The sequence below is a fragment of the Ursus arctos genome, unplaced genomic scaffold (assembly GCF_023065955.2).
Source record: "Ursus arctos isolate Adak ecotype North America unplaced genomic scaffold, UrsArc2.0 scaffold_31, whole genome shotgun sequence".
NCBI classification, from domain to species: domain Eukaryota; kingdom Metazoa; phylum Chordata; class Mammalia; order Carnivora; family Ursidae; genus Ursus; species Ursus arctos.
Genome location: NW_026622997.1, coordinates 3353479 through 3374993, shown reverse-complemented (window position 1 = coordinate 3374993; position 21515 = coordinate 3353479). Strand labels below are relative to the sequence as shown.

General features: G+C 44.1%; 1 protein-coding gene across 7 annotated transcripts in view; it reads left to right on the top strand.

The window, feature by feature from the left end:
• The window catches only part of CARMIL1 (capping protein regulator and myosin 1 linker 1), a 304353-nt gene that overhangs the window by 240360 nt on the left and 42478 nt on the right, over positions 1–21515 (top strand). For all 7 annotated transcript variants that reach the window (XM_057305073.1, XM_057305072.1, XM_057305071.1 and 4 more), the window contains one exon: positions 94–243. In XM_057305073.1, coding sequence (XP_057161056.1) covers positions 94–243 — 150 coding nt within the window. The remainder of the gene's footprint in view (positions 1–93; positions 244–21515) is intronic.

The following is a 21515-nucleotide window of genomic DNA, read 5'->3' as shown; positions in this document are numbered from 1 at the left end:
CACCTTGTGGAAGGTATCTTCCAGAATTCAGCTAACGTGCTCTTCCCTTACCTCTGGCGCTTTTTCTCCTTGTACCCATCTTGGCTCTCTTAGGCTGACCATTTCAGCAGACGGGGCAAGACCCTTGCTCAGCCAGAGACCATGGAGATTGAGCTGGCTGAGGAGAAGCCAGCCAAGCGCTCTGCCATCACGATGGAGGAGCTCACAGAGATGGAGCGTTTGGAAGATCTGGATACTTGTATGGTAAGACACATCCTTTGGTGATACCATTACCCCATCACCACTGGGCTTTGCTACTGATTTTTTTTTTTTCTTTTTGCGATCTCACCATTACAAACCACACCCAAATAGAACTCCCTTCCAGAGATCATTCTTTCAGAAACTTGTTGCTCACAGAGTATGTTAATGAAGCTAATAAAGCTGAGGTGTCGGGTCCCCACTAAGGCCCCGTACCTCACTTTGGATTTGTTATTTTGTAAAATTTCACTCTATTTCATTTTGTTCATTCTGTATTCCAGTGTAATTAACAAGCAGTGTAATATTAGTTTCAAGTGTGCAATATAGTGGTTCAGCACTTCCATACATCACCCAGCGCTCATCACAACAGGTGCCCTCCTGAATCCCCATCACGTGTTTCCCCCTCCCCCACCCCCCTCCCCTCTGGTGACCATCAGATTGTCCTCTAGAGTTAAGACTCTGTTTCTTGGTTTGTTTCTTAAAACTTTTCTTAAAGAGTACTCCCATACCCCCTCCCAAGGAAAAGTTCCGGAAGTTTCAGTGAGCATAAAACCTAGATCTGTCCCCGTAGCAGCAGTGGAAAGAATTCCCAAATTCATTAGGAGAAATTGATTATTTAACTTTTGAAGGTCATTTGTGACAAAAAATATTTTTAAGTAAGCCCTTAAAAATGTGGGGAGGACTTTTTCCCACACAAATATGTAGGATGACTGTTTCTGTCTTGGTCCTATCATTTTTTATTTCCTCTGGTGCTTTTTCCTGTTTTTCATTTACACAATTTTGGGGTATCCTCTTAAATTTGCATTTCCCCTTTCGTTTATATTCTATTTAATTCCCTTGACATGCCGTGCTTTAAAAGATGGAATATACACCTACTGTATACCTAGCAGTAGGTCTTCATTCCTTCCTCACTTTCTGAATTTCACATGGTGTATCCATCTGGCCACGTAACTAGAGTGTACAGCATGCTGATACTTTTTTCCCCCCCTCTGAGGACAATTTTACTTAAGTTCCTGTTTCATTATTTTATAATGTGTATTATTAGTATAGTTACTTCTTACTTTACCATAAAAATAGTTGTATGTGCCTCTCTATTCAATATTTTTATGTTTCACTAAAATAATTCATCTTTTAGGAATTCCTCATAATCTGAGAGAGTGCCACTGAGACAACATCTGGGCTACTTCTTTGCCCAGATGTTTCTACATCAGCTAATAATTCTAGTAATTTTTAGGTTCAGTCATTGTCAGGAATGATACTTGTTTTTAACTTTCAAAACCAAGGATTTGATGTGCCCACTATTATTTTTCTAGCCCAGAAGAAAAGGTAATGCTTTAAGTAGTTCCTTATTTATAAGCCATTGTTGTCTGTTCAAGTCTGTGAATAAAATAATTGAGAACTCTCCAAATAAAACCCTATCATATATAAGGAGGTTAACAAAGCCGAAAATATAATCCTAGATTTCAAATAATATTCTAGTATAGCTAAAAGTGACAAATCATTTGCTATATAACAGTGTAAACTTACAAGTGTATTTGGTCTATGTGGGAGGAATTGTCAAGTTTTTAAATAACTTGCCTAGTATATTGTAAAATGTATGTTTAGTATTTTCTTACATTGTTTGCATCTTGAAGCAATGGAAGTTAACATAGGGTTAACATAGGGTGATCATTCCAGAAAGCTCTTAGGCTAACCCTAAAAGAAAATATGTTACAGGAAATAAATATGAAAATTCAAAATTAACTGTACATGTCACGTTTTCTGCCGGAATAATTCAGCATGTGTGAGTTGAGAAGGCATAGAGAAAACACAAGCTAGTAAGATGCATTTGTAAGTTATGTGGTTTAGGATGAGAGAGTGTTGGGTAAGAAGGATAGGCTTAGCTACTGTAAGGATAGTGTTGCTTTTTCTTTTTTTAAGATTTTATTTATTTACTTGAGAGAGAGAGAGCACAAGCAGGGGTGGGGTAGAGTGAGAGGGAGAAGCAGGCTCCTGGCTGAGCAGAAAGCCCAATGTGGGGCTTGATCCCAGGACCCTGAGATCGTGACCGGAGCCGAAGGCAGACACTTAACCAACTGAGCCACCCAGGTGCTTCAGAGATGGTGTTTCATTGTATAAACTTTGTTTTTGTTTAATTGACTGATTTGGTTTTGTCATGTGAAGAAAAAGGTGGTTGTTCTTAAATAAAGTGGGTGGGGTGAGAGTAGAGGAGAAGAATCATTTCTTTAAATTTATTTAAATTTATTTTCTATTAAGATATGATTGACATATAATACTCTTTTAGTTTTATTTACTTATTTTTTATTTTTTTTAGGGGTTATGTATTTGGAAGAGAGAGCGCATGCACATGAGTGGGGGTGGGGCAGGGTGAAAGAGAGACTCTTAAGCCCACATGGGGCTCGATCCCAGGACCCTGAGCCAAAATCAAGAGTCAGATGCTTAACCAACTGAGCCACCCAGGCGCCCCTTTACTTTTTTTTTCTTAAAGATTTTATTTATTTATTTGACAGAGAGAGAGACAGCCAGCGAGAGAGGGAACACAAGCAGGGGAAGTGGGAGAGGAAGAAGCAGGCTTCCCAGTGGAGCAGGGAGCCTGATGTGGGTCTTGATCCCAGGACGCTCGGATCACTCCCTGAGCCGAAGGCAGGCGCTTAACGACTGAGCCACCCAGGCGCCCCTACTTATTTATTTTTAAAGTAAACTCTACACCCAGTGTGGGGCTCGAACTCATGACCCCTGAGATAGGAGTCTCAGGCTTTACTGACGGAGCCTGCCAGGCATCCCAACATTGTTTTACTTTTGGGTGTATGACATAATGATTTGATGTATGTAGATATTGTATAATGAGGACCACAGTAAGTTTAGTTAGCATCCATCACAGCACATGTTCCTTGTGATAACTTTTATGATCTCCTCTTAGCAACTTTCAGATATGCAGTAGGGTACTAACTATACTTACCAGTGGCGTACATTACGTTCCTAGGACTTGTTTATCTGATGGCTAGAAGTCTGTACCTTTGTTTAAAATGCAGATGCGGATTATATTTTAAAATGGAGTTGCAGGACCACCGTCAGGACCAGAGGGCAAAACCACGCGGCAGGCGTGCCCAGCCTGGAGTGGCTTCTGTTTTATAAATACGTTCCCGTTGCTTTGACACAGAGGGAGCAGGAAGAGACAGAGGTCTCTCAGAACCATGCTCTTAGGATGGCCCAAGTTAGAAGAGTCCTTTTCCGGTTCCGACCGCCACGGAGGCAAGCACTTAGGGCCGTTCAGGACACGAGCACCTGTAGCATCGGGGGACGGAGCAGGGCCTTAGGCGTCGAGTGGGGTAAGAGAGGCACACGGGACGGAGCTCTCTATAAAAGCCTAAAGACACGGGCAGAATTTTTAAGGCATGAAAATCACACTTTTTTCTGTTCCAACTAACGCTTTAATCATTGTTTTAACTAGGCTAATGACTTGTTAAGTAGCAGGAAACCAGAGCTGAGTTTGCTGTTAGTTTAATGAGAAAGAAGGTTTGTGTGTAGAAAGCGCGCGTCAGTGGATTTGTGCTGTAATGATTTTCTCGGTACCCTCAGCCCGACCATCGATCGTACGCCACCCACCGACAGCAGCTCCTCCAAGTGCAGGGACCGCTCTCCTAAAGAAACTCAATTTTCTGAGCTTTGGACTTTTTACCCTAAGCCAGTGGCAGAAATTCAGAGCTAATTGGAAAGGAATAGAGGATTCGTTTCACCTTCTAAAATTACCCGCCCTGCCGTCTTTCATAATCAAAGTGGCAAACCACTTGTGTTTCTCCTCGACACCCGTTACCAAATATTCAGGCTGCGGTCCTCGTGTGGTGCCGTTCTAGAAGGGTCTGAAGAACAGATTTCCAAGGCAGAGACACGCCACTTGTGTTGGTTTTCTAAATGAGCCTGGGCATCGTCCTTGGCCGCATCTCTGGCTTAAGTGATCCAGGAAGATAGGACACAAGGCTAACTGTCGTGTGGAAGATTCCCAGAAGGAGAAGTGCACCCGTGCCTGCCGACAGCCTTTCCCACGTGGAACTGTGAGCCCCGGGCAGGTGGAATTTGTGCCACGCACACAGCTCGAGCGCTGGCAAGTGTGAAGCCATAACTTTGCTATTACCCGAAATGTTGGTTGATAGCCCAGAGCCCCGTGACACTTTCCCTAGGGCATTCCAAAGTAACTTGGACTCATCACCGACCTTCTCCTCAGAGATTCTACTTATAGACTCAGGATCCTGGCATTTTTTTGCCTGTGATGTTCATGACATCTGCTAAATCTATTTTTGAGCATTTCTTTAACAAACTTAGTAGGCAATCTGGGCATCTCTCTTTTCCCTACCCCCAGATATCTTATCACCATGTTTCTTCCATTTCTCCCTGGCCCAAAAGTCAGTATCATTTCAGTCCTTATGTCTCTGTAAAGAACCAGTAGTTATAATCACACTGAGGAAGGTTTAGTGCCATAAATTAGAGATAGAAATTTATGTTAGTTGAGTTCAAGGGTTGCCTTTTTGGAGATGGAAACGATGTTCTATATGACTGATTTCTACTCTTTGTCTAAGTGAGGGCTGAGATTAGGGTGAGTGGTTTGAAAGGCCCTGGTATCTGCAGGGAGGGGGTGCCGGACACCTTCTCGTCAACCTTAATTTCATCATTGTTGAAGGGAAAGGCAGTTTTCTTTAAATAGAAGGGCAGAGTTAAACTGTATTCACTTAAATAGTTATCTCTTTTTCTTTTAGCTAGAAAGAAACGAAGAAGTTGTCTAGTTCAAGTGGGGGTGTCATGGGGGCCGGGGAAGGCCTGGATAGAACAAGAACTATTAGAGTAACCTGCGGACAGTTTCCAGCCTGTGTCCACTCTCATAGCCCGAGATTCTGATGTCAGTTTACGCCAGACAGAAAATCAGACGGCTTAAGAAGTCGTCTTCTTCATTTAACACTCAGATGTCGTCCCTATGATGTGCTAGGCACCGTTCTTAGCTCTTTATGAAGAGTAATCAGTTCAGTCCTTTCAACCACCTATGAATGGTAGATATCATTAATATCTTGTGTCTAACAAGTGGGGAAACTGAGGCATAGAAGAGTTAAGTAACTTGTTCAAGTGATCTGAGGTCACCTAAAGGCAGGCAGTTTGGTATCACAGTATATGGACCTCATATACGGTGTATTTCTTATATCCAGAATTAAAGTTTCGTTTAGATTGCATTAGACTTGCCTTGCTTTGTGTAACATATCTGCTTACTAATTCCAGACTAAATTGATATGTGAACAGGAACACAAGTGAAAGCTGTGCTCCCTATAACCCTAATGTAAGCCTGTAGGATTTAAACATGACTGGAAACCGCTGTGTCCAAAATCTGACACGCTGCACTGTTAGAAATGAATCTGCCCACTTCGGGCTTACCTGGAATAGTCCTTGTCTTTTCCATTTTGTTGGCGATAATGATTAATTAGCTTTCCTAGGTACTTACAATCTCAGCACCCATGCCTTCTATGTCACGCCGAAACGTGTATTTACTTAGCCTCCTGATTGTCCGTAGACCACCTGTTCTCTCCTGCAGTCAGGTGCTCTTAGGAAATCAGTATTCCCAGCTGTCTCTTTCGACTTCACTTTGTCATTGGCCTTTGGGGTATTGAAGGATGCAGTTCACATTCTACTGATTAGTTATTGCTCAGTAATTTATCGCTATATATAGTTTACCACCTTTAAAAAATCACAGAAGCTCAGGGTTTAGGATCTTGTGCCAAGTGGGTGAAGAGCCAGTGTCTGCTCCTTAGCATAACTAGCTCACTAATTGTATGTAATTCTTTCAATTATTTTAATGAGTGTCATACCCATTTTAAACCAAAAGATATTCATGCAGAGAAGCAGTTCATCTATTTCCTGCTATTTCCTAGGAGAAGAATTTTAAAAGGCTTGAGTTATTATAGAGTCCATCTTGTGAATCCTTTTTTCCATGACAAAATAACAATTATTTCCCCTTAACAAATTCACCCTCAAATTTTCATATCTAATTTTTAAGCTTTTTTTAAAAGATTTTATTTATTTAGTTGAGAAAGAGAGTACGGAGAAAGATGGGGAGGGGCTGGGGCAGAGGGAGAAGCAGACTTCCCTCTGAGCAGGGAGCCCGACATTGGGCTGATCCCAGAACCCCGGGACCGTGACCTGAGCCAAAGGCAGATGCTTGAATGACTGAGCCACCCAGGCACCCCTAATTTTTAAGCTTTTTAATGCAGATTAAAATTTAGTGAAGATCCATTTGTCTTGGTCAAAATACTTTTTAAAAAACAAATCACCTCGAAAAAAAATCACCTCAATTTTAAGTACCAGCAGTTATCAGTTGAACTAGTCTATTAATATTGCCAAGTATAAACTACTGAGTCGATATTTCATTTAAACTAGCCTCACACATGTTAAGTAGGTGCAGGAAGTTGTTCAAGCCCTAGTTGTGAGCTTCCTCTTATAATTTTATTTATTCTGTAATGTCATTTTCTTATTAATATCACTTTGGAAAATGGAGGTTTAACTTTTTAATCACTGCAAAGCAACCTATGAAAACCTCTTGATTTCCAAATATTAATTTTCAGAACTATAGTACGTCTGTATAGTGTAGCTGGAATGGGTGTTGTATGTTCCTCAAAGTTTCTAGTAATTTCTGTGGCAGTCCTTTGTGGAAATGCCAGGGGCACCCCGCAAATCCCCAGAGAGTTCACCGTTCCCTGAGGACCGACAGTTTTCTTAATCTTTTAATTTTTAACTGGCATCAGTACTGTATGCAGAGGCCCTATTCCAGGGAGCTCCCTAGAGATGTGCCCCCAACACCTTTTTCAGAAAGCTGAACACACAGCATTGACCACCGTCAGGAGCCCCCAAGAGACAAAGGAGGCCCCATGGGAAATCCCTGTGACACCCTCCCATTTCTACAGTCATCCCTGTACCTATTCCCAGCAGGTGACAGAGCAGCCCCACCGCTCCCAGATGAACCAAAATCCTGAGGAAGAAGACGGGGAGGACTTACTAAATCCCCCCATAAAATGACTTAAAACATTAGCTAGCTGTGTCTAGTCAGGGCATTCCAAAACCACCTTCCAAGGCAGGCATCTGACTTGCAGAAGATGTAATAATTCTTCTGAGCTTAATTCTGGACATGTAATGATAATTTAAAAAGATAGTTTTGGTTTCCCTCATGAGTTAAATTAAGCGGATGACCCTAATAGCCTGTGGATTGATGAAACAAACAAAAAACATTCCATTGTTTACCTGTGTGTGTGTTTGTAGGTGACACAGGAGTATATTTATACTTCCCTTGAACAGGACATTTTTTTAATAAAGTCCTAACTAGTTAAGTCCCTTACAAGCAATCACAGATTTAGTAACTCCTGGGGATAGTACAGTAGAACCAATATTAGATGATTTCTCTAAAATCAGTCCCACGTGGCAACCCTTAGAAACCTCCTGTTTGCAGAGTCCGCACGTTTGTTTCACAACCTCTGTGTTTTGTCAGAAAGCTCCGGATTATCATTCCTCGCCAGTGGAAACCAAAGAGCAAATCCCTGCAGGATGAAAGATGTTCTCTTTAATTTCTGAATTGAACAATATTTTTGTTCAGATATTCAAATCGTAGAAAACAGTGCATTTACATACTGTGTGTGTGTGTGTGTCTGTCTGTCTAACAAAGAAGGTGAACAGTCAGTCCTTCAAGGCGGCTTGCTTACCCAGGAGCCGGGGGGAGAGGAAAAGGCTGGAACAAGGTGGCTGCTGGCCTGAGAGCCCAGGGAGGAGGCAGGAGTATTTCTCACTGATGAAGTCTTAGGTAGTTTTGAGCTCTCGAAAGACTCCCTGAACGAAAAATGCAGACTAGTGGCCATTTGTTCATTCGATAAATGCTTATTGCCCATCCACGGTGAACAATAGTCTCGGCTTCGTGCTAGAAACGGAAGGAAGGAACCAGTACAGCACCCACCAGTTGGCTACGCTGAAACGCAGGAGTGGCGAAGCTTGAGCTGGGCATCACAGAACTGGCATCTGTGTAAAGCCCACACCTGTATTTGCTTGGGTGTGGAAAGATGTGAGTCTGTCACCAAAATGAGTTCATCAAGAAAGGCTGGAATTAGTCCAGAACGCGTCTTTGAACCCTCTGTCACAACCCACAAGTGACTCGTGAAATCAGTGTCATGGTTTTGGCCAGGAGTTTAAAAAAACTCCTCAGAAGTGAAACACAAAGCATTATGAGTATAAAGGACCAGATTACACCAAATGTTTGTTTCCATTATACGTACATGTACGGTACGTCAGGTCATGACGTAAAATTCATTCCGTATGTACAGTCGGTCACAGCCTGGGGGCGCCTGGCCGGCTCGGTCAGAAGAGCATGTGACTCTTGATCTCCGGGTTGGATGTTCATGCCTCATGCTGGGTGTAGAGAGTCCTAAAAGTAAATAAATAAAACCTAAAAAATTAAATAAAAAAGATGGGTCACAGTCAAGGATGTTTGGGAAACATTCGTCACCAGAAGCTCACTTTCCCCGCTGTGGTTCAGCTCGGCCCCAGACGAGGCACGCACAGCTCCTCGCCCTGACCTTTTCTCCCGGCACAGCGGGGCCCAGGCAGGGCCTGAGCAGAGATCCTGGGGTGCGAGAGGACATGGTGCCCTGAAGGTCTGGGCTAAACAGACTCGCCCCTTTCTTGCTGCTGTTTTGGGCCTCTCTACAATTGCTTTTCCTGGGGTGTGCGTCTGCGGTATGTCCTGGGGCCTCAGGAAGGGCCGCCTTGACAAGTAGCCCTATAAAACTTGTTACCACGCACATGGTCCCCGTTCAGTCTGTCCCACAGTGCCTCTGTCACAGACACGTGCAGAAGAAATCGCAGGTCTTTAGCAAGAGTGGTGAGAATCCCGAGCTGCTGGTTTGCTCCTTATCTCAGGAACACCTTGCTCCATGATTTGTGCCCAACTTTTGGTGAGGGACTCAGAGCTCACTGTGCACTTGACCTGAAAAAGGGTTCAGGGCTGGAAGAAGTATGGTTCGTTGTATGCTGCCTTAATTCGGGCTTCGTTTTTTTTTTCTTCTTGGTCCTGATGTATTCTTCCCCCCCGCCCCCGCCCCAAATCATGCTGTTCTGAATGGGTCTCAGCTCCTCTTGGGCTTGAAGTGGTTGTGCGTCGATGCAGGGAGCTGTTAGACGTGGTGGGCGAGCGCTGCTGGAGTGCAGGTCGCCCAGCCCAGCCTGGGGGAGGGGCGTTGTCAGGGAAGGCGTCCTGGAGGAAGGTTCTGAGCATCATGCCTGGCACATAGTGGGCGCTCGGTAACCGCTGGGACACCGAGAGATGGCATTTGAAAGAGAACTTGGCTGGGAGGAGAATGAGTAAGTAAGCGTGGCCGAGAGCAGCGCACACAGAGGCTCAGAGGAGAGGACGTCCCAGACGGAGGAGCGGTTGTAGTATTACGGTGTGGCAGGGATGAAGGGTGGGGGGTGGCGAAGAGGCTGCAGGCCATACCACAGTCTTGTAGATCTCACCAAAGACTAGCTTGTTTATATACTGTTTACTTTAAGGCAGCAAGGAGTCCGTGAGGCTGAGGAATGTGGGAGAATGGCAGGTCTTGCCAGAAATGGGCAGTAGTGGACGTGTTGGGTGGAGGTGCCCTCAAGGCCCTGGCTGACATGTCCAGTTGGGCTGGTGGGTGTGGCTGGGCTCAGCAGCCAGGTGTGCGCGGTAGTCAGCACACGCAGCCGCAGTGCAGACGCTCACCAGACTACCTCCCCAGTGGCCATGACTCTCCTTTCCACATTCGTGACCTGTATCTCGGTTTACCTTGAGCTACGGACATGTATATTCAGCCTCTTCCCTGGCATCTCAACTAGATGTCCAACGATGTCTCCCACTTGGTGTGTCCACGACAGAGCCATGGACTCCCCCCACCCCCAGCTCCCGAGCACGCCCGATCCCCATATGTGACACCAACTCTACCCGGCAGGCTCAACCTCTCCCTTTCCCGGACTGCGCAGCCCCGCTCTGTCCCTCAGCCTTGTCACCCCTGGTTCTTGCCTGTGCTCCTGACATGCACTGGCAACCCACACTCCTGCCTCTCTGTAACCTGTCAGTCCCTACCCTGCAGCCTGGGAGCCTTCCCGTGTCCCAGGTGCCAGACCCTCTGACAGCTTCCCATTGCACGCAGAATAAATATGCTTTCTTCATGGTCTACAAGGCCCCTGCATCTCCTCCTCCACCTTGTTCTGCTCTCTCCTTTGTTCGCTTCCCTCCAGCCTCCATGGCCTGACTGCTTCTCCCTAGAGCTTGCCATGGCTCCCGTCTCAGGTGTTGTTCCATTGGAACACCCTTCCCCTGGATCTTCCCATAGCTCCCTTCTCCCCACCCTCCAGGTCTCAACCCCACTGCCTCTTTCTTAGACGTTTTCCTTGACCCTCGTGGGCAAGGAAGCCCTCCAGTCCTTCCACCATATTATCATCTTTTGTCTTCCCAGCATTGATCATCATGGGAAATGATCTTATTTACTCCTGGAGGGATGTTTTGCCCATCTCCCCGCATTGGAGTATAAGCTGCTGGAGGGCAGGGACCTGGGTTCTGTTACGTGCCCAGTGCCCGGCACGTAATAATTGCTCAGTAAATCTTGTTTAATGGCTTGGCTTTGCGTTATGGTTATTGCTTGGCTCCACTGCCCTACAAGATTCTCTGCTGCTTAAGAGTACAGGATTTATTCTTGTGCAGCGAATGCCATCAAATGTCAGGAACAGATTTCTCTCGGGCTCTAGAAAATAATTCCTTGCATGAAGAGGTTATCTTTAAAACTATGAGGTTCGAAGAATAAGAGTATGGATTATGTCGTCAGTGATCTAAACTCTCAACAAGCTGTATAGGGAAAAAGGAGGAAAGCCCCCCCCCATGTGACCGTCACAGCAGCCACACGTGGGAGCTCTTTTAGCCCATTTGTCAGATGAGACTCCCAGAGTTCAGAGATGTTAAAACACCTTCCCCGGATCACACTGCTAGTTAAGGGACAGCCAGGGCTGGGCGCTCCACTGCCAGTGAGCCGACTCCCAAGCCTGTGCCCTCTCTGCTGGATCCCTGGTCTCCAGGCTGGCCTGGGTCACTGGCAGGAAAGGCTGGGGAAGTTGGGGTGAGAGCCCATGCACGATGATATTGCACTGGGAACTCCGTGATCCGGGTCGGCATGACCGCAGGCCGCTCTGTCCTTACGGGGTTTGACTCTTCCTCTCAGTGGACTGGACAAGTTTCTACTTGTGTTTGAACGGGTGGGAATGAGCAGCAGAGAGACCTGGGATGGAGGGCCCTCTGCCCCTGCGAGCTGCCCATTCCGAGAACATACGTGGTCCGTGCAAATTCACTCCTGGCAAATCAGGCCATGCTATCCGCCCCACGTTCGGTTTCCTGGCTTTCCTTCTTGCCTGATGGAGTTGGGGGTTTAACCAAATACCTCCCAGTAGAGTTTGAGGCTTAATCAAATAGCTCCTGAAAGTAAAGACTTGCTGTGGAGGGAACGAGCAGGCTGGAGTAACGCAGGCTGGAATTTGGGAAGGGCAGAAAGCAGGGGCTAAGCTGTAGGTGGGTGGGGAGCGAGCCCAGGTGCAGAGCTGCACTGGGTGCTGGGGACCATCTGAGTAGAAGCAGGCCGCACTCGATGGCCTTGATGATTCGACATCAATCTGTCATGGTACCAGTTGTAGTTAAGGGATACTCCTCAAGGTTAGGATGAGGTCGTCTTCATTCTTCAGCTCTCATGTGGAAATTCAGAGCAAAGTTGGCCTCTCCAGATTCTTGGTTTCCCCAAACAAGCCCTCAAGGAAACCGCCATCACTGCTGGGATTTGGTGTTTGATTTCCTATCCACCAGGGCTGTGGTCAAACATCTATCACAAGCCTATTCCTTTTTTTTTTTTTTTTTAAGATTTTATTTATTTACTTGAGATAGAGGGAGAGGGAGCACGAGCACTGAGAGGGAGAAGCAGATTCTCTGCTGAGCAGGGAGCCCGACACAGGGCTTGATCCCAGGACTCTGGGATCATGACCTGAGCCCAAGGCAGATGCTTAACTGACTGAGCCACCCAGGTGCCCCTAGCCTATTCCTTAACAAAATCAAAATATAAAGTAAATGGTTTTTAGCTTTGGCCCTTGATGTGTGTTCTGCTGAAAATCCTACTGACTTTCAGACTGAAAACCACACTTGGAAACTAGACCAAAAACAAATTACTTCCATGCTCCAGATATAACTGCAGTTCTTTTATATATTTTGGTTTAGATTGTGTGACATTATTTATATAGTTGCTTCTTGGAGTTATACATGTTTTGCTTTTCTTGAGAAGCTACTTTAGGTCGCACATTTAGTAATTAATAAAATAGAAATTAAAAGGTAAGGTGAATGAACAGAGTTAAGAGGGGTAAAAATACACAAACAAGGAAGGTATAGCCAAGTTCAGGATCAGTCCCCAGCTCTGCCTGCACGGAGCTCTGTTCTGCTTGCCGGGAAAGGGTGGAGCCTTAGTGCGGCAAGCTTCACACCTAATATCTGATTGTCGAAATTGAGCCATGTGACCATTGCTCTTGCGCAGACAGAGGACCGCCTAACCAGCGCTGAGCTATAGGCTGGTGCCTGCAACCAAGCCAGGATTTTCCTCTGGAAGCGGTTTCAAATCGACTTCCACCCTTGAGCAAGTACTCAGTTGAAATCCCCAAAAGCCATACCCAAGTCAGCATGGCCCAAATGGTCTTTTCCTAAAAAAGAGTTTGGAGCATCCTCTATCGTGGGCATAGCAAAACCACAGAAATGCTTCTGGTTGAGCCCTGCGTGGCCTCGACCCCCTCCCCCCAGGTAACTGAATCAATTGACCACCTGTATGCAGTTATTTGATACTGAAATCTTAAATGTTGGAGAATGTCAACAAAGGGTATCCAGGTAGGGTTTGCTATATAGTTAATATTAGGTCAGGACCACAGGTGACTGTACCCATGCCAGCTTCTTTGGTTATAATACATCACCACAGTGGCATGTAGGAAGTGTCTTTGATAGACAGTTTATCTCACTGTTCCCTGTAGCTTGGGTTACAGATAGTTAACTCACTTTAAAATGCAACCAAAGGGGCGCCTGGGTGGCACAGCGGTTAGCGTCTGCCTTCGGCTCAGGGCACGATCCCGGCGTTATGGGATCGAGCCCCACATCAGGCTCCTGTGCTATGAGCCTGCTTCTTCCTCTCCCACTCCCCCTGCTTGTGTTCCCTCTCTAGCTGGCTGTCTCTATCTCTGTCAAATAAATAAATAAAATCTTAAAAAAAAAAAAAACATGTTTAAAAATAAATAAATAAAAATAAAATAAAATGCAACCAAAGCCAATGAAAAATCACAGGTGGCAAATAATATTGCCTTGCTTTTGGCAGATTTCCTCATAGATGAAGCAGACTATGTTCATAATGATGATTGAAGGGTACGAGCAAATAACTATCAAACTAATGGATCTGTAATTTGGAGAGAGATGTCTTGAGAATCCATTCTCTTTTGAGAATCTCACTGAAGAATCCATTCAGAAGGGATGTTTATCCAACGGAGTTGAACTGAACATGACAAAGACCTTGGTTTCCGAGCAGATGAGGTTTTTACAGAGTTTGGGTGGTAAGCTGTCTTTACCCAAATTTCTGTTGGAGGCTGGAGATTTAAGACAAGGAGTTGTAAGACTCAGTCATAGGGGAGCTTGGCGATCCAGGAGATCCAGTGAGAAGCAGATCTGCTGATTGCTGCTTGCCCGTTGCGGCCCTCCCAGCAGAATCCCAGGGCGTCCGGCCCTTCAAGCACCATCTGTTCCTTTCCCTTAGTGCCACTGGGGTTTACTGGTGTCAAGATTTTTTTTTTTTTAAGATTTTATTTATTTATTCAACAGAGATAGAGACAGCCAGCGAGAGAGGGAACACAAGCAGGGGGAGTGGGAGAGGAAGAAGCAGGCTCATAGCAGAGGAGCCTGATGTGGGGCTCGATCCCAGAACTCCGGGATCACACCCTGAGCCGAAAGCAGGCGCTTAACCGCTGTGCCACCCAGGCGCCCCTGGTCTCAAGATTTTTAAACCAGTAGAGTAAATTGTTGTAGGATTTAAAGCTTTTTTTTTTTAAAGTAGGCTTTACGCCCAGTGTGGCGCCCAGTGCGGGGCTTGAACAACTCATGACCCTGAGATTGAGCCGGATGCTTAACCGGCCAAGCCATCCAGGTGCCCCATTTCGTTAGAGGGTTTAATCTGGTTTTTGGTGGTGGTGGTGGTATTAATGGTTAATTTTTGTCATCTTTATAGAGCTGATAACCCTAGGGACAGAGTAAATGTGTTACATTAAGCGTTTTGGGCTAATTTTGATTATTCTTCTTGATGTCACCGATCCATGACGTCCATTCTGAAGGCGAGTTTTCAAATCTCCCGACCACCTCATTCCTGCCTTCCATTTTTACGTGGATTTTCCAGAGATCTAGTAGAGACTTAAACACCTCTCTCAAGTGTAATACGTGGAGTTTTCCCTCATTATTTATTCATTCTTTTGCAATTAAAAAAGTTAAAATCTTACTCAACTTTTCATGACTATGAAAATAACATTGTGCTTAATAGTGCAATAAGGTACTTGTCTTTTTTATAATAATGCTACGAGGGGCATGTTCATAAGCGTCACGCTTCTGGGCCCAGAAGCACTAACACGGGCTCTCAAGGTAAGATATTTGCTAGCAATTGGTACCAAGTACTTTCACTCTTTGCATGGCTCTTAAGAAAAATGCATTAAATTATAGCTACTTTTTAAAGAAAACACGCGAGTGTGAAACTTTACTTTTGGCATCAGTTGCAGGATGAGTGAGAATGAATAAAAAGTGAGCTGTTAACTGTTTCTGGAGAAAACATGACAGAGTTGAGAAGATAAAAATTTTTAATTTTCTTACATCAAAAAAAAAAAAAATTGGCGCCTGGGGGGCACAGCGGTTGGGCGTCTGCCTTCGGCTCAGGGCGTGATCCCGGCGTTATGGGGTCGAGCCCCACATCAGGCTCTTCCTTTATGAGCCTGCTTCTTCCTCTCCCACTCCCCCTGCTTGTGTTCCCTCTCTCGCTGGCTGTCTCTATCTCTGTCGAATAAATAAATCTTTAAAAAAAAAAATTGTGCAGATCTGGAAAGTAAGAAGTGAGCCACGTTCACGTACAAGTCGTTCCCTCCTGTGGTTTTCACAATGGGCTCTCGTCCGTGCTACTCCCTGAATGCTTTTGTTTTAACACCGTGATGCCATTTTAACTTTTATATGAAATGAGACTGAATATGAAAGTGAATAAGGGTGATGTGAATAGCTGGATTTAATGACGTGTTCAGTAGGAAATAGCACCTCGCTAGATCTCTACACATTGTTTCCCCTTTTGTCCACAGATTTACTGCAGCTCTCTCAGAGTTATGGCTCACGTACCCCTCCTCTCCCTAGAGTTTAAAACCCGTTACTGTCCAACCATCGGCACAGAAAGGGTTAGGCATCTCTTTTTTCTCATTGAGATCTACACCACCTCAACCTTTTAAAAATGGAAATGCATGGAAATCACTTTTTATTTTTTATGCCCTATTTATTTGTCTATTTATTTATTTAGAAATTGCCTTTTAAACCACACATGTGAAACTATTTGGCTACATATTTGAAGGTATAAATCAATTAAGAATGACTGAATTTTGGTTCCCCTCGAGCATTGACTCAGCTGACAATCTGGTAGGAAATATTTAATTTCTGTAACCTAGTTCATTAAACAGGGATTACCCATATCTGCTTTAAAAGTGCACAGAAAAGCAAAAGGTGAACCTAGGATATCTTGAATCAAAAAGCAAGGATTGGCACCAAATCCAATGGGATCATTTCAAAGGCTGCAAACTCCAGTTTGAAATGGCTTCCACTGGGACATTCTGAGCACCAAAAAGAATAATGACAGTAATAGTTTATGATAGAATTAATTTTAAAAAATCCATGAGTCCATAGCAATACTAAGAAAACAAAAGAGAGGAGGATACAGAGGACTTTTTAAAGGAATAGCTGATCTTTGCAGGGGAACGACACCTAATGAATGTGGGGATGATGGTAGAAGTGGAAGGTACAATTCTGCAGCCCCCGTTGTATTCGTTCACTCAGTAAGGATGGTCGATGGTTGTTTGAAAATGGGGTCATCGCCATGAAACAGAAGTATCACCTCAAAGACTTACTAGTAATTAGTAAGGTACCCTTAACATGGAGCGGTTGGGAGGTCCCCCCCTAACTTAGTGTTACCAGCAGCCGAGCAACCTGACACGGGAGCCACGTACTGTGATTCGGCTCTACCGGCCCCCTTCGCAGGATGCCTGGTACGCAGTAGGTGCTCAGGAAATATTTATTGACTCTTAAATAGTATAAAATGTTCCCCATAAAGTGGTAGCCTCCCTGGACCGCTGCCGACATTCTGTCCTCCCCCTTCCTTCAGAGCACCACGGTCAAGAGTTTGGACGCTTCCTGTTCATTTGGTGTGTTCAGACGTACATGGGCTCATGAACAGTATATAGTGTCGTTTGCTGTGGGTTAGAATTTACATCGATGGCATTGTGCCACGTGTGTTTTTCCGAAACTTGCATTTTTCATTCAATATTATCTTTGGAGATTTGTTCATGTTGTTACATGTGGAAATTTTTTCCCCCTTTTAACTGCTGTTCTATCATTTCACTATGTTTCATCTGAGTTACCATTTCCCTGTTCGATAGGCTCTTAGATTATTCCCAGCTTTTGGCTTTTGTAAGTCTAGTTCTTAGGCGTGCGTCCTCACCCCCTTGTCTTCGACTTGGGAATAGGAGATGGAAAGATGATAATAGTACTGACGTTCATAATCACTACCGGTTACTGAAGCTCTGGGAGGCCGTTCAGTGGCACTATGAACACTTTATATTCACTTTATCTTATTTAATACTCACAACAAGTTATTTTTTTAAAGATTTTATTTATTTATTTATTCGACAGAGATAGAGACAGCCAGCGAGAGAGGGAACACAAGCAGGGGGAGTGGGAGAGGAAGAAGCAGGCTCATAGCAGAGGAGCCTGATGTGGGGCTCGATCCCATAACGCTGGGATCACGCCCTGAGCTGAAGGCAGACCCTTAACCGCTGTGCCACCCAGGCGCCCCACACAACAAGTTATTTTATAAACAGAAAGCTAACCTGATGGTACAGAAACATTGGCCAAAGCTCCACGACCCTATAAGTGGCAGATTCAGGATTAGAGCTCAGTACTTGGATGCCAAAGCCTTGAGCATGAGACCTCCTCTTAAGAGAGAGGATGACCTCCCTTCACTCACTGGTCCTTCTCTTGTCCTAATGGAAGATGGTGGCATTGATATAGTTAACTGAGTTCCAGAACGTGTGCCGAAGGAGTACGGGCATAGCTAATGATCTTTGCTCCATTGAAAAGTTGAGTCGTTTGTTGCCATGGTTTCCCTCTTCATAGGGATTTTTTTTTTTTTTTTGCTTGCCTGTCATTTTAAGAGTTGAACCAATTGAAAGGTCCCTCACCTTCACTTATAATGATCTTTAGGTGGATAATTGGGACAGAGCACTTGTCTTGTTGAATTAACCTTTTACAAAAAGAAGGGAAGTCTAAATTTATCCATGAGACTTAACCATCAGCTGTAACTCATGTATGTATCCATAGTTATATCTTTAAGGAAACTTTCAAGGGGATATGTGTTTAAAAGGGGGAGCAGGAATCTTTATTTCAGGCAATTCAAGAATATGTGAAAATGTAGTTTTACTTTTCCTCCTTTCATCTAGCAAGGCTGTTTCAATCTAATTTAATGAATCTTAAATGAGATCTACTTGAAGAAAATTACCTAATAAAATATGAAATGAGTCTGGAGACTGAGACTTTTTTGGCATGTTGCTGATGGAAGCCTTTCTGATAAGCAGATAATATGCTGATGACCATGGTGATGTTGGTGATGTTGGTGATGGTTATGGGGAATGCCTCTTACTGCTATGCCACCTTTTTGGGGTTTTTTAGGGATTTTATTGATTTATTTATAGCATACATGTGTGAGCAGAGGGAGGGTCAGAAGGAGAGGAAGAGGGAGAATCCCAAGCCAACTCCATGCTGAGCACAGAACCTGCTACAGGGCTCCATCCCACGCCCCTGAGACCATGACCTGAGCCAAAATCCAGAGTCAGATGCTCAACTGACTGAGCCACCCAGGTGCTCCTATGCCACCTTTTCCCTAAAGAGAGCCAGACTGACCCAAACCTCTCACACTCCCGGATTGTGGGGCCCCCATTATTTTATCGTGTTGTGCATTGAGAAAAATTGGCACAGAAAAAATAAGGAACTTGAAAAAAGGAGTCAGCCCCAGGTAGGTGGAGTGGGTAGGCTTCCTCCGGGTGTGTTTTCAGGAAATTGGGAAAAGACCTCCCCGCCGCCACCCCCGTACTTTGCTTTCACAAAGCCTGACATTCTATAACTGGACTTGTTTTTTTGGTTATGTTTTTAGAAACCCTTTTATAAATTTTCAGAACATTAAGAAGATGACCGAATGACTGTTGGTGATCAGTGAGGTTTAAAAAATTATTTAATTAGAGATTTCATGTAAAATATAAGGCATAAAGTATCATCACCATTGATAACACTGTGGAACGGTAACTCTTTTGGAACCGGGCATCAGCTCCATTCCTGAAGAGCTTTGGTGACTGTGGCGGGGGGCGCGGGGGGGGGGGGGAGAATTCAAAGCTACTTCGTCCTCAAGTGCAGTGGGGAGCATAGGATGATAGAGAACGATCCCCAGAAGGGATGCTTCTATGTGCCTAGAGATACCCCGTCCCCATGTTGTTTCTGGGTCTAGCAGTTTGGCCCAAGAACCAAAACCTGCATGGAGTTTTCCAGTGTCCACTCAGTGTTCTGTCCACCATGTGCCTTTGGAGCTGATGACGTCTCCATTCCCCAGATGGGGTCGCTACCTTATGGGGTTTGTAGGCGGCATTCTGCACGCACATAACAGAAGAGGTAATAGCTCTAAGAGTTTCTGCTGTTTTCCAGCTGTAACTGTGCTTCTGCTTATAAAGTTCTAGATTGGATGCGTTAAGCCAGTAATATTTTGGCCTCCTTCTTGGCTTATTCCTTTGCTATGAAGGCTTTTTATGGAGCTTTTCTGTTTGTGAACCGTGTCTCTCCCTCCCCTTTTCTTGTAATGCTGTTGCTTTATCTCTCTTCCATTCATATTTTTTTCCTTCCTTTTTGCTGCATGGAGACTCTCTGCTGTACAAGTGTAAGTATTTTTTGGCGGCTCTGCAGTTTCTGGCTGTATAGTTTGCATTCTTGTGCTCCCATCTGCTTCTGCGCTGCCCGGCTGCTCTCCCCGGAGACTTAGTGTCGTCATCCGTCTGTGGATCCCACGTGAAACAGGCAGCAGTTTAGAGACAAGATTGGATTTTACAAGATGGTTCAGCTAGCAAAACAGGCGATGAATTTAAAATATCCTAGCTGTGCCTAAAAGCAAGCAGAGTGTTGATGAAGAGGGTACCAACCTTCAAGAGGGGAGAAGTGGTTTTTTCCCTTCGTGTAAAAAAAAAAAAAAAGCGTGATTACTTAAAGTCCAACTTTTGGGGTTTTTTGTTCTTTTTCCTGATTCTATCTTCCCAGGGTTGTAGAAAATTGGCATCATGATTTGCTTCTTGTATTAGAAGAATTTTCCTAATTTATTTCCCAACTGTTTTTTTTTTTTTAACTAACCGTGTTTTCGTTTTGTTTTTTGTTTGTTTTAACCTCAGGGAAAAGAAAATTAGGGATTCTTGAGCTCAAAGTGAGAGTGTTATTTATTATTCTTTGCACGAACTTGATAAAATGAACAAGGCAGGTTCTCCATCCTATTTTTGGGGTGATAGAAACAATTTAACTCTTGTTAAAAAAAAAAAAAGAGTACATCTAGGAATTACATGTTAAAAGTGAGTTTAACAGGAAAAAAATGTGTTGTTTGTCAGACTCCAAAATAAGTCCTCAGCTCTGGTAAAGCAGACCTATCACTTGAGTGACGTGAGAATCGTTTTAATTCCACTATAAAAGTCTGGTCAAATGAGTAAGATTTCTGAGCAACATAGACATTGCGTTGCTTTTAGATTCCTGGAGAACAGGGCCCTGCCTTTCACCCGCAGTCGGCCACGGTGACGTTGTAATCATGGTTGGTGATATCAGGGTGAGAAAGAAGTCCTGCATGTACGGTTTTCCTTCTAAAGTTACTTTTTAATGGGTTCAACGCACTGTTCCTCCTATTTCTTGAGTACGTGAATATTGACAATAATTCATTACAAAAATGCACTTTTAAGGAAATTGTGTCTAGGCCTAAAATAACAGTGGGCAGGGTTGACCAGGAATTGATTTGTGAAGAGCCCTTTGGTGAGTGTACCTTTCCTGCTTTGGGCCCTGGCCCTCTTCATCTGAGGGGCACTTCGTGATTTCTCCTTTCAGGAAATACTCATTGGCAAATGGCCAGGGCAGGAAGTGAAGACTAGGAAACAGTCTGAGAAAAATTAACCCTTTCATTTTGATACAAGAGCATTAACAGTTCTAAAGAGGCTGGTAAAGCTAGGTGGTTTTTTTTCCCCAGGTTGCAACTCATCTAATCGACAGGTGTGAGAAGGGGTTGGCAGGAGTGCATATAAACCAGATTTCTGGAGAAACATAGAATATTTGTTCCTAAATATATACTTGGGTAGATAATCGTAGCTCATTGTTATATCTCCTCTTGCTTTAGATTTATATGTAATGGGATTGTAGGAGTAAGCCAGTAAAGAGTGAGCAAGTTCAGTTTTTTCCTATAAAATGGTTAAGGAAGAAAAAGTTTGAAAGAAAAGAAAGAAAAATAGGAGAGAAATAAAAGTCACTTTTCCCCCCTCCGTTGTTGCACTTAAACCATAAGAAAGAGATCATGAAACTGTGCGTCAAAAGTAATGTCTAAAATTGAGTTGCATTCTTAATACCAGTTGTAGAAACTAGTCTGATTTTGAGCCCTGCCTATTTTAGCAAAAGTCCATTGTCCCTGTCCCAATGTCCAAACCTCGGAACTAACAGATATGTCATGTACAGTGGAAGAGTTTCATGTGAAATGCAATTAGGAGGTATTTGCACTTGTACGGAGCATATGAAATGAAGGATCGCTTTGAGGCGTTAGAAAGTCAAACCAAGAAGTGCGAGCTAGTTCCCCTTTGGTTGATGTCTGCCATCAAATATCCTGTTGATTTGCAGCAGT